Raw genomic sequence first — 17,739 nt, 5'->3', positions numbered from 1 at the left:
GTTGTGGATTGCAGCGTTGTCCTGCTGAAAGATCCAGTCATTTCCACACAAGCGAGAGCCTTCAGTCAACGAGGATGCTCTCTCCAACATGCCAATGTAGCCAGCTGCTGTTTGACGACCCTGTATAACCTGAAGCTCCATTGTTCCATGGAAGGAGTAAGCACCCCAGATCGTGATGGAACCTTCTCTACTGTGTCGTGTAGAAAATGTCTCTGGTGGGATATCCTTATCGTGCCAGTAACGTTGGAAGCCATCTGGACCATGCAGGTTAATTTTTTTCTTAACAGAGGACAAAACCTTCTTCTACTTTTCTACGTCCCATGTTTGGTGCTTCTCAGTAAAGTTTAACCGAGCTGTTTCGTGGTGTGGTAGGAGGCGTAGCCTTTGAATACGTTTACGGTTTTTAAAGCCTTTCTCGCGTAGATACCGTCTTATTGTTCTTGAGCTGCATTCTGCGTCCGTAAGGGCTTTAATCCGGTTCGACGATCGGCTGGTGTCTTGCCGGACAACCCTTCGAATCTTCCTGCTCAACGCCGGCGAAATTTTCTTGGGCCGACCACTTGAAATTCTCGTCCGTATCCCTCAGGGTCTTTTAAGAAATTTGCAACAGCAGTTTTACTACGCCTAATCTCACCAGCGATGGCACGTTGAGAGAGACCTTGCTGTTGCAGCTCGACAATTCTGCCACGTTCAAACTCTGTTAACTTTTTAGCCTTTGCTATGTTTTTACCCAATGTAACACAGGAGATTTTGACAATGCTAATGCTTGAACACAAATGACTAAATTTCGTTACGTGTTTACCGATTAACGCTTCGTTTCAGTATTATCTTAAACTTTTGACCAACTAGTATTTAGGCTAATTTCATAGTGTTCACATTTTCCTTATTAAATGCTAAAAAAGTTTTTTATTTTTATTTTCTCTTTTCTTATTGTCATCTTTTGAAGCTCTACTCAAATAAATGATTGAGTCTAACAACGCAAAATGCATATTTTTTCCTTATATTCATTGGCCTTAATATTTTGGCCAGCAGTATATAAAAAATTGCATCTTTTCATTTGGCCTTTTTAATTCTAATATTAAGTAAATTATAAAATTTCAAATATCAATGTTTTTGCTTCATACAAAATGTCACTTTAGGATAGTAAATCAGTATTTCTGTTTATATTCAACATGAGAGCTGTGATTCTATTTTTCTATTTTTTGTGAGATGTTACTTCCCAGTAGTGTTTCTGTTTTCTATTCTACATGAATGTTACTTCAAAACAGTGAATCTGTTTTCATTTTATATGAGACAGCATTCAGAGAAATGATTCTTTTTCCTTTTTTTTTATGTGAGATGTCATTTGAGATGAATGATGTTTTTTTGCTTTATATGAATTGGTCTTTAAAATGTGTGAATCTGTTTTTCTCTGTATGTGAGATGTCATTCAGGAAATCACTCACATTTTAGAAAATGCCGTATCAGAGCAGTAATTCTGTTTTTTGATTTATAAGAGATTCTATTAAGATTAGTGATTCTGATAATTCTTTATATGAGATGTCATTAAATGCAGTTATTCTGTTTACTGCTCATAAGAAATGCCACTAAGATTAATGATTCTATCTTCTGCTTTATATGAAACGCATTCAGTGTAGTTACTCTGTTTATCACATTATAAGAGATTTATTAAGTTTAATCATTTTATTTTCTACTTTATAACAGATTTCAATAAGATTAATGATTCTGTTTTTGCTTATAAGAGATGTCATTCAGTGTAGTTATTCTGTTAACCCTGATGAATCTGTCTTGTGCTTTATATGAGGTGTCATTCAGTGTAAACATTCTGTTTACCGCTTTGCATAAGATGTCGCGATTAATGATGTTTTATAAGAAACGTCACTACGAATACTAATTTTCTTTTCTTTTGATACAAGATACCACACTCACCACAGAATAGTAATCCTTTTGTAGTGCTTTATATGTCATTTTCAGAAGGCACACTGTGTGAACAAGACCTTATTCAAGGCGTTTCGGTTAAGTGTGCCCCAGTAGTATGAATTAAAATCGCACGGATAAAATTTAAAAGTAATTAAACTGTTGGTTAATTACATTATTATTGAAAATTTAAATTTGAAGAAACTGCGTCATAACAGCTTATCTTTAACAGTGTTATTATTTTAAATGAGACAGATGGAAATATTATTAATTGTTTAAAGAAATACAAAAATTAATGATGTTATAGTTTAAGTTTAAATAAAACTACGTATTTTGATTCCGATATTAGAAAATTAAATGCAAGATATCTTACAAATATCTCGTATCATTTTCAAGTTTCACTCCATCTTTCTTCCAAACAAACTGAATAGGCAGGTCTCCTCTAGCGGTAACACTTAGTACTACTCTGTCTCCTTTTTTGGCAGCATGGGACTTAAATTTAATGTCGAACCTTGGTTTGTCTAGATGAAAGGATAATCGGGAATCAAGACATCATCAGTTATAAAATATCGTTAATAAATTTTTAAGAAAATAATGTTTTGTAAGTTCAACAACATGGAGGCTTAAGATTAAAATGAATGAACAGCTTATCGCTATTGAAGTGTCGTCCTTTTTTGATAAAATATTTTGTCATCAAAGTTAAAATGCTTCGAAATTAGTCGAATAACAAACTCCTATAACTTTATTCACAAAAAAGTCAATACTCGAAAAGAGAACAATTTCTATTTCTCACTTGCACTGTGATGTCAAAGTACAATATTGTTATTAATTCAACGTACCATATGATTAAAGTATACACAAAGTTATAGAAATGGGTTGTAACGTTTTATCCGGAGATGTGCAACTTAGTAGTTGTTTCCTTCTACCATATTTATCTGACAAATTTTAATACACTTCATTTCATTATTTGAGACCTCACATAGTCCGATGGTTTGAGTGCTTGGCTCGCAAGCTATGGGTCGTGAGAACAAACACCCAGTGGCGAACATGCTCGTCCTTTCAGCTATAAAGACATTATGAGGTCATGGTAAATCCCATTATACATGGGTAAAATAGTAGCTAAAAAGTTGAAAGAGGGTGCTACCGGCTGGTTTACCTTACCTTTGATCGGAAGTTCAAATTATGGATGGCATTAAACAATATTAATAGTTTTGTCATAAAAGGAAACAAAGCACCTGTTTATACTTTGGTAGAAAATAATGTTTCCCTGTGCCAGCTCTGTGCTTCATAAGAAAACAGTGTCATTAAACTAATTCCTAACAGGAGAATGAAACCAGATAAACATTCCAAACTAGCTGTAAGTCTTCACATATTTTTTATAAGTTGTGTATGAGTTATCAGAACATTATGACGTAGTAGTAGTAGAAAAACCCATTTTGTATACGAAACTCTAACTGAACAAAACAAAAGCAAAATAAAACTGTTTCTTACGTTTGGAAGGATACGACGCTTATCAGTTCGAATAAATGCATTTTACTATTTTGCACGTAAGATATGTTGCATGCTCTGTTTACATTTGTGCAACGTTCACTACACTATGTTGTAGCTGTTTTAGGTTGGTTACATTGGTTTATAGCTACACTATATTTACCTGTATCTGTTCTGCTTTACTATATCTTGTTATAAATGTGTTACTATCGTCGCAACACGTGGTAGTTGGGCTAGGTTGGGTAGTTGGGTTAAGTACATTGTTTTACAGTTTTGCTACGATCGTTATAGTATTTTACAGCTGTGCTGGGTTGACAACACTATTTCACAGCTATTTTACGTTCACTACAATATTTTGTAGCGGTTATATGTTGGGTTTGCCTTTCTGATTTACATGCTAACGTCGCATGTTGTTTATGGTAGGTAGACTCACAAGATAGTTTTATAATTTTGGTTGGTTCACTGCACTGTTTTCAGAAATGCGATACGTTCTCTGTGTGTTTTATAACTGTGATAAGTTAGCTATACTGTGAATGACTTCAGCAGATTAACTTCACTGTTTGGTTGGTTCGCTACGAACATTTAACTGTAACGGGTTAACAACATTGTTTATTGTTATGGTACTTTCAATAAACTATCTTACAATTACGGTAGATTCATTACCTAACGTAAAAGTTGTATATACCTTAAATTAGAAACCAGAAATGAATATATATAACTTAAGAATAGCAATTAAGATGTACAGTCTTACCCATGAATACTTAATACAACAAAGACCAGTTCCTTTTGTATTGACTTAGCATGATAATGAGATGAATATGTAAAAAGATGTTATTGTATGAATATTAATAAAGGCAAATTATAATATTATGTTTTCCTGATAAGATTAAGCTTGTAATTAATAACATTTTGTAAGTTATTCAGATTACTCTCCGTTTACGTAAAGGAATTTTATTTTAAAACAGCCAATCAAGTGTTTTGCCAGTATAATAAAATATACCATGAAAAAAACACCAAACAGAATAAAAGAAGAGGGCGATAAAATACAATACCAACCAACGAGAAAATATCGTTTACTTACGGTGAACAGTAAGATATATAAGTTTTCTGAGGTCTGTGCCAATGCCATTACCAGCTTCACAAATATAGAATCCTTTTTCACGGTCACTAGCTCGACGGATTTGTAGCGATCCATTGGAAAAGATGTTGTATTTATGGCTGTTATAGATCGGGATGTAATCCGCTGAGGAAGACTCTGTAAAATCGGCGTTTCTTTAAGACAAGGTTTTGTGAATGGCTTAAAGACAAGAACGAGGATACATTTTGATATTCTTTGTAGCAAAAATATTAAAGAATTACTAATTGTGATAGAAAAAATACATTGAAACGTAAAATAATATATGTCTTCGTGGCTGAGTTGGGTTGCTGCCAATCTTTCCTGAAAGAAATGATTCATGTTTGAATGTTAACAGATGCTTAAGTAAGAAAATATACAATATGATCGGAGAAAATTGGCTTCTAAACTTACTATATGTTGAAAAAGTCATATTTATTGTAATTTGTAGCAATTAATTTTCTTGTTTTTAAATATCATTAAATGTAAACCCAGATATCCGCTAGTGTATTGTTTTTAAATATCATTAAATGTAAGCCCAGTTATCTGCTAGTGTATTGTTTTAAATATCATTAAATGTAAGCCCAGTTATCCGCTAGTGTATTGTTTTAAATATCATTAAATGTAAACCCAGGTATCCGCTAGTGTATTGTTTTAAATATCATTAAATGTAAACCCAGGTATCCGTTAGTGTATTGTTTTAAATATCATTAAATGTAAACCCAGGTATCCGCTAGTGTATTGTTTTAAATATCATTAAATGTAAACCCAGGTATCCGCTAGTGTATTGTTTTAAATATCATTAAATGTAAACCCAGGTATCCGCTAGTGTATTGTTTTAAATATCATTAAATGTAAACCCAGATATCCAAAAGTGGGAAGTTTTCGTAAAGTGTTATTACGTTATAGTTATTTTTCTAAAGCAGTGAAAACTGAGATTTGTACTCGTAGTTTTGATTACCTCGTATGAAACGATACAGCTCTCAGTTTTGAGTTCTTAAATTATTAAGAGATCAATATAAAAAAATAATTTTTTCTTAACTACTTAATTCTGTTTCTAGGCTCGGCATGGCTAGGTGGTTAAGGAACTCGACTCGTAATCTGAAGGTCTTAGGTTCAAATCCCCGTCGCACTAAACATATTGCCTTTTAAGCCGTGATGCCGTTATAATGTGACGGTTAATCCCATTATTCTTTAGTAAACTAGTAGCGCAAGAGTTGGCGGTGGATGGTGATGACTAGCTGCCTTCCCTCTAGTCTTACACTTGTAAATTAGGAACGTCTAGCGCAAATAGCTCTTGTGTAGCTTTGCGCGAAATTTAAAAACAAAGAAATAAATTCTGTTTGTAAAGTTCATAGCCTGTTTATTGCCAATTTTTTAACTATAAATATTTTAAAGATACCATTTTAGTTAGAATCATTAGTCTTAACAGCTACAGCACTTTGCATTTTACAATTGTCGTAAAGTACGTCTGCCAAATTATCATTTGAAGACCAAAATTCTCACTTATCCATTTGATTGTTGGTGATGGAAAACCTTTGGCGCTGCAGTCGATTCTCACTAACCCTCCTTCCGAAACGTCCGTGTCCTGTGGTTCCACAGACCAACTTGGAGGTGCTAAATAAAACAGAAGACAACGTGTCTGCTTGATTCGTTGCTCCTTACACTGAAGTAGATAAATGTAAATAAAATAAATATAAGTTTGTTTCCACAATCCTGGGCTCTTCCACTCACGTGGATTGATCTAAATAAATGAGAATGAATTTCATTTACGTATCTCATGACTGTTTCTCTCAATTTAGTTAAACTGAAAGAAAGAGTAGAACGTTTATTTAAGTGTTTCTTAGTTCCTCTTTTCAAGAACGTTAGTGTGATTAAAACGTAAATAATTTCATTTATATGTTTCTTTACTCCATCTCTCAAGAAGAATTACTAAAAAAATAACAGGAAACTTACTATACTTTTTCTTGGCTTTTCCACTCAAAATTATTACTTCATAAAGAAATAAATTTATGTTTCTGTATTTCTGTCATTAACGTTCAAGTACATTTTCTACCCCTTCAACTTACGTCCTTATTACGGTCAGTATTCAATGCATTGTAAATTTCCTCTCGGTGGACTCGGTAGATAACCCGATGTGGCTTTGCTATAGCAAAACACACACACTCATTGCAAAAATATGAAATTAAATTTCATGGATGTTACATTATCGTATGACAGTGTAATAATATATACAATACAATAAACGTTGTTACGTCACAACGACTTGTTACTAAACTGAAAAATAATCAGAAACCCCAGCTTTTTAAAATGTTACTGTCACAGTGGCATCTGGTGATAGTACAGTGTATAAAAAATTCAATTAAACATCCATTTTATTGTTTTCTTGTGTACCAAATGGGAAGTTTTTTTTTACAATTTCCTGACCACTAAAGACAAATCGCAGCATTTCATTTTTTTGGTTTCGTTACTCACGTTTTGGTGTGAATTCGAAAACGGAGAGTACAAGTGTGTAGATCACATTGAAAAGAATTTTCCTTTCAATAGCAGCCCATGAAATTTGAAGACTTATAGCTTTACGATTTGGAGTTCGATCCTTATAGTGGGTAAAGCGTATATAGTCGTTTTTGGAGCTTTGCGTTTAATATAGAATGACATTTCTTTCACTAGATAAAAAGTTGGCTGATGCTTAAACTGATTGAAAGAGGAATGATACGGTTATACTTGACATGTTTAAATTTAAAGTGATACTTCACATATCTGGAGAAAATAAAAGAAAGATTGTATTTAATAATATTATTTGTCACGCATATGGTTCTTCGCTTATTATTATTTTTTGTACAACAGGCGCCAATGCGTTAAACACTTAAAGCAAGATCTAACACAGGAAAAAGTAAATGTGGCGAACTAACCATAACTTTTGTTTAATATTACATCACAATAAAACTCATCATACTTTTATCACTTTTTTTTGCTAAAATAATTCAAAGTTTGCAAGCCTAAGCGCCGAACAACGCAACGGGTGTATTATTGTAACTATACAATTCTAAACATAATTTTTTTCTCCCTGCAAACAATATGGTAACACTGTGAAGCAAGATCGAATTAAAATTAAAAATTCACTTTTCTCTCCTCCCTCTTTCTGTATGTATATGTGTGTGTATGTATGTATGTGTGTGTAACCTAAATACTACAAGTTTCTGTAAATTTGATGAATCGTGGATGTTTTTATGGAAAACGAACAGCGTCTAATTTTCAGTGATGTTATACAGTACAACCTGTCTAAGGCGAAATCGCACCGTGTAAAATTTCCGGCTTAGACAGTGAACGTGTATTTCCTTAATTATATATAATTTTTGAGCAGAACCTTATACTTGCTTGACTCAAGGGAAGTAAGACGTTTGTGAATAAAGTTATTGTACTGTTTATATTTATTAGAATAATAACAAAGTAGACATTCAAAATATACATAAGTACACAAAATCTTAAATTTATTTCAAGAAAGTGTCCAATTTCAACTGTTTCGTTTTTAATGGACTTTCTCATGCGGTTAAAAGAGAACGCCAATTCTACGGCCCTTTTATAAAGCTTATTTTCTCCCTTCATTTTTGCATACAATTTGATAGCGTTAATATAACTTGACACTTGCGATTAAGTAGGAATTTATATTTCCTCACCATCTTTTCAATTTTGTTCATCTTCTGAATCTCTCTCTCTTATAGATTTTAAATCAATTTCATCAGTTTCTGTTAAAACATTCTTCTCAACGTTCACAAAACTTTCTGCGTTCACAAAATCATCTGCATCAATCTTCTCAATCAGAGTCTGGATTTTACTATAATCGTCATAACAAACAACTTTTTAAAAAATAAGGGTATTTAGTAGCTTTTCTTAAAAAATAAGGATATTTAGTAAATTTTCCCTAAATTTTAAAATTATGGAAGATAAGAATTTATTTTTGTCGAAAGAATTATTTAAAGAGTTGAATTTTGTACTTAAAAGAAAAATATATTTCTACAAATCACGAATCTAATTTAACTGCAAAAATAATGACGGCAGAAAAAGAACATAATATATTTAACTAATATTTACTGTAACAAAATGTCCGAATATTTATTAATATTTAAACACTTTACTACGTATTAATATGACTGAATGACTTAAAATTGCAATTGCATCTGACACGTCAATTTTCGTGGTAATTTCAGATGCTCTCTTATAGTCGTCCATGTTTGCAATAATATGTTGAAGCATCAATTTTCTGTATTTCAATTTTATACACTGTATAATTCCATTATCTAGTGGCTGTAGAACTGATGTTTTACATGGAGGTAGAAAGACTAAACGAACATTTGAAATTTGATCTTTTGGGTGACAAGTTGCATTACATAGGAAAAGTAGAATATTCCTATTTTCTTTTTCCATTCTTTTGTTTAATTTGTTCAAAAACTTCTCGAATATGGCACTAGTTTTCGATGCTTTATTATTTGCTTTCCATTCCACAGGAAGTTGATTGTTCCTTAAATTTTTGAAACAGCATGGATTTTCACTTTTACCTATTACCCATGGTTTCTCTAGTTTTCCATCTCAGCAAATGCGACCAAAAGTACAATGAATCGTTCTCCGGAATAATGACGGCAGAAAAAAGAACAGAATATATTTAACCAATACTTACTGTAACAAAATGTCCGAGGATTTATTAATATTTAAACAAATTATTAATAAACAATAATGTATTAATATTTAAACAATTTATTAATAAACAATAATGTATTAATATTTAAACAAATTATTAATAAACAATAATGTATTAATATTTAAACAAATTATTAATAAACAATAATGTATTAATATTTAAACAAATTATTAATAAACAATAATGTATTAATATTTAAACAAATTATTAATAAACAATAATGTATTAATATTTAAAGAAATTATTAATTAAATAAGAAACTAATATTGAATCAAAAGCATTTTTTCCGCCTTACTCAGGTTCTAATCATACTTGTTGAAAGATGATATGATCCTATTAAAGATAGTTAATAAGATTGTAAGAATAAGCATCATCAGGCAACAGATTTAAGAATTTTGGTTGTTAGTTTGTTAAGCGCAAAAATGCAGAATAGACTATCGGCGCTGTGCCCAGTGTAGAGATCGAGCCCCGAATTTTAGCCTTATAATCCTTTAACTTTGCCATCTAGCCACACGAAGGATATGGTAAGAAAGAGTCTGGTTTTTCTTTACTTATTCTATATATCCTCATTGTATATTCTCAAATTATTCCAATATTATGCAGTAAGATAAAGGTGGTACTCTCAGAGAGTTACATACCCAGTTGACGAATAAAATCTTCAAAAAGTAATTAAAGTACTCTTCAAACAATCGATTTTGGAGATGGACAGAGATAAATGAGTAAAATACATTTTTTTTAGGTGATATATCACACAGGGATACTGTTACTGTCAAACTAAAACGTTCAATCCCCACTTACACCCGCTTGAGGAAAGACCAGCGTTGATCGAAAAATCACATTAGCTTTAATACCGGTTATTTCCATGCTAACGGAACGTGACCTCTCAATCAACTAAAATGCGAAGTAATCTAATAGAACGCCTATTTAATTCTACGTGTAAAAATGCACTACAAATGCTGGACTTGGGATGAAAATTATTCACGTTTCAACTCCGTACATTTTTATGAAACTTTTATCACAAATTAGGTTTTGTTTATTTTAAAATCGACTCTCTTCTAGGATTCTTTTGTGATTTGGAAATATCAAAAGTTTCGTACTTCGCTGTGGCTTTTGAGCAAACTGAAAGTCTGTTGTTACTGCGAAAAGAACAATCGTATTAAAAATAATGCAATTAGAGCATAACAAAGGAAAAACATAAGACTTAATTATTCATGATGATGAGAAATCCTCTCTTTTTAATCTGAAGATAACGTAAGTAAGTCGAAACAGTGTTCTGTACTTTATTTTAATTAAAGTTTTAATACCCGCATCAGCCGTCTTTAAAATATAGGTTTGGTTATTTAAAACAATAATAATGATAAACATTTTTTATTATTATTGTAGAATAACAAAAACGATAAACAAAAAATATTGTTATCGTACAATAATAATTAGGTTGAAAACATTAATATTTGTGCAACAGCAACATAAGAAAAGTTATGAACACCTTAAACACATTGTTTTAAAAATATTATTACTGTATTATAACAATAAGAGGGTTGTCGTTCTTTTAAAAAATAAACATAAAAATATAAAACACAACAAGAAAAAAGTGACACAACAACCACAGTGATGAAAATAATTTTCTTATTTACAGTACACAAAGAAGACAAAGGTTGTGGTTCTGGTAATGTAACAATCACACTGAAAAACTTCCGTTGTTACTGTACAAGAAAGCAATAAGATTAAAGGTTGAAGTTTTTGTAAATTGTATGTTTTTATTATTTTACAACAAAAACGACAAGTGAGAAGGTTGTAGTTACCGAAAAACAACGTTTATATTAAATATGTTTGTGTTTCCTGCAGTGTAATGGAGGTGACTCACTTACTTTTCAGTTCAATGCTTTTAGTTTATTAACGCAACTTAGTACAACAGTGTGACCACGAACAAAGGAAATGCATCGTGATGACGAGAAACCCACTTAAAGTAAAAATGTATTCTCAAGACAGTTGGTATGGGTATTAAAACTTTAATTAAAATAAAGTACAGATCAACCTTTCGACCTTCTTAGGTCATCTTCAGGTTAACCAGTCGTCTTGAGAATACAAAGAAAATGATTTTTATTTGTGGTATACATAGTAATATAGGGTCTACATAGGAAATATAAAGTACGAAATGGAGTTAAGTCATGAATTGGAAATTTACTCTCTAAACGACCCTAGATTTAAATCACAATACAGTTATTCATTAGGTTTCAGCAGAGAACTGTAGCCGACTGTAACTTAGTTTGTAAATAGTGTTGACTTTTATCACGAAACTCTATCTGCATTATCTCTTAAAATGACCATAAAGTGTGCTTACCGTTGACTTTCAAGAGAGAGCTGTAGCTGGCAGTTCCTCCTTGGTTGGTGACCTGACACGTGTAGTTGCCACTGTGTTTCAGTTGAAGGTTGTCAGTGGACAACATACTGTAATCTCTGAAGAACTGGATACTTAACCCTAACGACGTTGTTAACTGAGCGCTGTCCTTGAGCCACGTGAAATCGAAAGGTGGATCACCCCGACTGGCGGCACATATCACTTTCATTCTCATGCCAACTTCCGAGTCGGTCGAGAAGTGAAACTCTGAAACAGCCGGGGGTTCTAGAAGACAGAATATAAATATATGTACAATATTCGGTTAGCATAGCCGTATCTTTACTTGCTAGCTTACATAAGAATATGTATTAAGTCTACAAACTTCTATCTTATAGCTTACATAAAGAGCTGTACTAAGTTTGTTTTATACTGTATCTATCTTATATAAAGAGGTGTACTAAGTTTGTTTTATACTGTATCTATCTTACATAAAGAGCTGTACTAAGTTTGCATAATGTTGTATCTATCTTACCTAAAGAGGTGTACTAAGTTTGTATAATGCTGTATCTATCTTACATAAAGAGTTGTACTAAGTTTGTATGATGCTGTATGTATCTTACCTAAAGAGGTGTACTAAGTTTGTATAATGCTGTATCTATCTTATCTAAAGAGGTGTACTAAGTTTGTATAATGCTGTATCTATCTTACCTAAAGAGGTGTACTAAGTTTGTATAATGCTGTATCTATCTTACCTAAAGAGGTGTACTAAGTTTGTATAATGTATAAGAATGTGTATTAAGTCTACAAACTTCTATCTTATAGCTTACATAAGTACTAAGTACTACTTCAGTACTTCGCCCGCTGCGAAATCGGGAGCTCTAATACAGAATCAGTTCACGCTCACTTACTAAAGATGTGTGAGGATGTTTCAGAGGATTCAGTTTGATTTTCTTTTTTAATGAAGGTTTTAGTCTGCTGTTCTATTTAATTTTCTTCTCATTTCAACTTCAAGCCTACAAATGTTTTAGTTTTATTGCTAGTGTACTTGTCAGAATCAATAAGTGCTTCATTTTGAATAAGGAAATTTAAATAATACACTTTAGTTGTACAAGGTAGCTTGTGCATAATGAGAGTATCGACTCTGGGTTGTGAGGTTAGCTCGTCAACCAATGTACGATAATTAAGATGAATTTGTGTCAAGTTGTTAGTTTTCAATAAGAGAGTCCTATCCAAGAGCTAAACCATATATATTCGTGGTTTACTAAACAGAAACACGTTCACTATACACTTTTTCTTCTCCCTATTAAATCAAAAATTAGATTAGAAAACAAATAACGTAACAGAAAAATCAGAACTTCTTATTAAGCTTAAAAAAAGTAAAAATAAAACTTGTACAGTTTGAGATTATGAAACACATGAAAAGAATGTGATTTATTAAAGAGTGATAACTTTTGTAAAAGCTTGAAATGGTGGCTAGAGCTTTTGATCTGCAGTCTGGGGGTCGCTGGTTCGAATCCTGTCACCGAACGTCCTCACCTTTTAGGCTTGATGAATGGCTGACCCCAAATATAGATGGGATTAGGGTCAAATGAAGAACAAGAGTATATATTTGTATATAACAAAAGCTTTTTTATAACTAACTGAACACTGTAACTCAAGAGTATTTTAATTTGTATTTACGAAGGCATTCAGCCCACATTACATGGAAAAACATGTATCAGGATTAACTTAGAGTATGTCAAGTTTAAGCATGAAACATCTTAGTCTACATTGAGCAACAAAAGTCTTATCACGACTATTTTAGATTGTATTATAAAACCTTCTCAGCACAGAAACAAATCCTATATTATAACTATCTGAGCACCATTGTTGTGCTCACTATCTGCTCCTTTCAAGTTGAGAAATACAACTACATTCATATATCTTCAAGAAAAAATATACAGTGTACTATGCAACATTAAAACTACTTTTATCCTCACGTTACCAATCACTCATCCTATGTAATCAGACCTGAGGGGGTGTGAAAATATATCAATATAATATCAAACTGAAGAAAGAAATACCTTGTTATTATAACCAAGTTCGTGTCTTTAAAAGTGATATGTTCACATCATGTACATGTAGACACATTTCCATAATCATAATTTTTATGTATATACGTCCCTAAACCTTTTTATTGTTCGACAGTTTAAGAATCTAACGTATATAGAACGTGTACCTTCTCCACAATTTCTGCCCTGTGGATATTCTGTAAATTGGAGAAGTTGAACGTGTAGAACGCCTTCAGTTGAATTTTATGAGGATTCGGGCACTCAACTGTGAAGAGTTAATTGAAGAGTAGTTCACTCTGAATGTCTGTATGCATAGATAAGTAGCCCTGTAGCAAGTAATTGTCAAGTACATATTTTCTCATGGTTTATCCACAGACTTCATAGATTAAAGCTTCAGAATAGTACTATTCTTTGCCTTGAAAATATTGGAAACCACAGATATTGACCCAATACATGCATGTATTGCTTTATTGCTTTTCATATGTGTACGTCCTAAAGCATTCTAATCAATCTTGTATACGAATCATTATTGATCGATAGTTCACTAAAGAGAAAACTCACTACTAATAATTTTTAAAACAGTTATATACTCTTTCAACTGAAGTTCAAGTTTACTAAAATAGTTGTAAAATATTATGGACCATTTCGTTATTTTTTCCAATTGTGTAAGGTTACCTATTGGTTTTATAATACTACATATCAATGTAACTTATAATCCGAACTTCTTAAAATATAATTGACAATGACTGACCTTTCTATAGTTTTGTATGCTGTGGTATCTGTGCATTCTAACTCATTAATTGTTAAATGCTATATTATTTATTCATTAATGTGGTATTTCACTTGTAATCTATAATTTAAAATGATACATAATAAAACTAGCATTTCCGATATGATGTATTATATCCCTCAGGTCCTAAAACTTACCAAAGGTTAACAAATGAAACAGATCTTTGTTGTATGATGTAATTATATCGTTCGTGTTCTAAAACTTACCAACCTATACGAATGAAACTGACTTTTGTCACAATAGGTGTTACATCACCCATGTTCTAATTTGACAAGTGTAACCAGTGAAAGCGATTTTTACAATAGGATACGCTTTTATTACTTGGTGACTTCACTTTTAGTAAACGTACTATCTATGATGGTAAATCACATCTGATATTTAAACTCACCCACGATTTTAAGCTGAATTAAGTGACTGACTTCTTGGTCTATTGCTACCTTGTATTGACATCTGTACAGTCCTTCGTCAACCTTTTTCGACACATCCTGCAAAATGAGGGTTCCGTCGACCTCAACTGTTTGTCGGTGACTGACTGGAAGGACAGCTCCATCTAAAAAACATAGATTAATCTCCACTTTTCGAGTTACCAGGAAATTGAAGGGACAAAAATCTTTGAATATCCAACTCCTTTAATAAAACTACATCTTGTAAACTTAAGCACGTAAAATAAAGCAATGTAAAACAGACATGTACATAAATATATGGGTAAGAATATAAAAGGTCAAAACCCGATTCAAATTTTTTGATTTTCAGTAACTGTATCTAAGGTTAACATTTTGCAGTAGATATTTCAGGAAATTTTGTTTTGTTGGCTTCGAATAACGAGGAATTTTCAACAACTGAATGTGCCAAAAGAAGTTTAAGTTCTTTGATTTTTTATGACATGCGATTGTTCAACGCTGAATAGCTATGAGTAAGACAGTCTTCGCATGAAGCCGTCTTACCTCGTACTATATCCCTGTTTTCTTGCATCTTTGTTCTAAAAAGTGCGCAACTTGCGCATAATGCATGACCTTTTCGATCTCTACAGGGTTTATTTAAGTGGCAATTTGCATGCAGCTGCTGTGCAGAATTTATTTTGAATTGCAGCTGAGAATTGGGTTGGACCATTTTACCCTATCTTAGAGATTCGTTTTACCCAAATTTGTAAGTAAAAATGGCCTCAACCCCTCAAACATTAATTTTTCAGTATGTGAAATGTCCATACCAAATCTCTATTTTAACTAAAAAAAATGACACTATAAATAATAGTTTATCATAATCAGTAAAAACCGCACTCGAAGTTACAGTGGAGGCTCGAGATGGCCAGGTGGTTAAGGCGCTGGACTCATAATCTAAAGGCCGTGAGGTCGTTATATTGTAACGGTCAATCCCACCTATTCATTGATAAAAGAGCAGCTCAAGAGTTGGTGGTGGCTGGTTTTGACTAGTTGCCTTCAATCTACTCTTACACTGCTAACTTAGGGACGGTTAGTGCAGATAGCCGTCGTGTGGCTTCTCGCGAAATTAAAAAACAAACAAACTAACCTTCCATTGCTTCAATAATCATAATATATCCTTTAACTTAATAAAAAGAATTGCTTTTCCTTAAAAGAATTGTGGTATTAATAGAGACTAACAATTAAAGCTTGTATTTTGAATTTTACCTCAAAGCATTTTTTAAACATAATATAAACACACCCACTGAAGAAAAAATTATAGCATGATTTTACACTTTCTGAACAACTGTGTAGAAAAGAAGTTGAATATAATCTTAAAATATTTTAATGTAAATAGATAAGAAATGTTTGTCCATAATATATAACTTTGTTTTGTCTTACCCTTTAACCAAGTTACTTTTTCTTTGGACATTTCGTAATTGGGACATTGAAGTTTAGCTGTTTTTCCTTGAACCGCTGTGTCTTTACGCATGTCCTGGGTATGACGTCTATTTCTGGCAACAACGTGACGTACATGTCTTCTTTTGGACTTCTGATCATTAGAGTTAAACATAAAATCGCCATTTTTATTGATGGCCCGAAGAGATTTATTGACAAAAGAATAAATCTTCCATCGATAGTTATATTTTTCTGTTGTTGGTTCTTGATCTAAATGTCTTAACGTATTTTCCTTTACTGTTCTTAGAATATTAACTCTCTTTGTAAAGCACAAATGCCTCCAAAAGAATCGAAGTGATTGTTCTACTGGTGTCCAGTGGTCAAAACTTTCTGAATGAAACATATCATGACCTAGATGATAAGCAGAAACTAATTATTCTTGATGACGAGAAACCCACTTGAAATAAAAATGTATCTCAGAACAGCTAGTATGGGTATTAACAAGTTTATTGATAAGCAGAGAACAACGTTTCAACCTTCCTAGGTCATCTTCAGGTTAACAAAGAGAAAGTTAACCTTAAGATGACCTAGGAAGGTCGAAACGTTGTTCTCTGCTTATCAATACAAGTGTTGATACCCATACCAGCCGTTCTGAGATACAGAAACTAATTATATTTTAAAGTTTAATCAACAAATAAAAATTAAATAATGATAAGATATAATAGATGATAGGGATGTCAGTTGTACAGTAAGAAGTTATAAATAATTTCTTATTTCAAGCAAACGTTCCAAAAGCAGCTATGCTAAAAAAACAGTTCAGTGAAGACAATTTAAAAGAAGTTCTTAACAACTGATATAAGAAGCAGACTAAGTGAGTTACTACAGTGACATATATATACACTATCATTGAGCTTTATTTATATGGATTAACAATTTTGCAATGAACTTACTATTACCAGTTTTACTTGTCAGTTTTAGCAATTTAAGCTGGCAAATTTTATCCTTTTATAATTAACATGAATGTATCAATATGCTTGTAATATATTCAAAAATTATCTTTCAACATTTTTAGAGTGAAAATTATCTGTATTTAGTTCAAGTAAAGAGTTGTAAACTTCTTTTAACTTTCAACTCGGACTGAGATTACATTCCACAGTGGCCATTCCATGGATTTTAAGCTTATTTGACCATGTTTTTGTTCCATCTCTCATCTTGATGAGAGACATACCCAGTTAAAGGGTGGTACAGAAGTTTGTTCAAGTTAATATGTGCTGGTCTTTCTCTGAATATGCGCAGTAAGAATGATCTATGAATTAGGTCATCTAGAATTGTTAGATACTGCAGTTAGACTTTGATCAAACTTCAGAGTGTTGTATAAACAAAACATTGTCATCTTTAATCATAATCATGTAAAAACCAGATTGCTTTAGAATTATAATGAAACTGACCATCACTGAAGTAAAATATCTGTACATTATTTTAATTTATGTATAGAATAAAAAATGTTTTTATATAAGTTTTGATTGTT

The 17,739-nt window shown here is 32.1% G+C and overlaps 1 protein-coding gene across 1 annotated transcript in view; it reads right to left on the bottom strand.

Moving 5' to 3' along the window:
• LOC143228375 (cell adhesion molecule Dscam1-like) overlaps nucleotides 1-17,739 on the bottom strand; it is a 74,797-nt gene that overhangs the window by 37,479 nt on the left and 19,579 nt on the right. The window contains exons 2-7 of the mRNA XM_076459641.1: nucleotides 16,215-16,622; nucleotides 14,783-14,944; nucleotides 11,557-11,838; nucleotides 6,026-6,136; nucleotides 4,487-4,660; nucleotides 2,291-2,438 (exon numbers count right to left, since the gene is read on the bottom strand). Coding sequence (XP_076315756.1) covers nucleotides 2,291-2,438; nucleotides 4,487-4,660; nucleotides 6,026-6,136; nucleotides 11,557-11,838; nucleotides 14,783-14,944; nucleotides 16,215-16,622 — 1,285 coding nt within the window. The remainder of the gene's footprint in view (nucleotides 1-2,290; nucleotides 2,439-4,486; nucleotides 4,661-6,025; nucleotides 6,137-11,556; nucleotides 11,839-14,782; nucleotides 14,945-16,214; nucleotides 16,623-17,739) is intronic.

This window comes from Tachypleus tridentatus, chromosome 10 (assembly GCF_004210375.1).
Source record: "Tachypleus tridentatus isolate NWPU-2018 chromosome 10, ASM421037v1, whole genome shotgun sequence".
In the NCBI taxonomy this organism is placed as follows: Eukaryota; Metazoa; Arthropoda; class Merostomata; order Xiphosura; family Limulidae; genus Tachypleus; species Tachypleus tridentatus.
The sequence above is the reverse complement of the archived record's forward strand: the minus strand, read 5'-3'. Positions and strand labels throughout refer to the sequence as shown.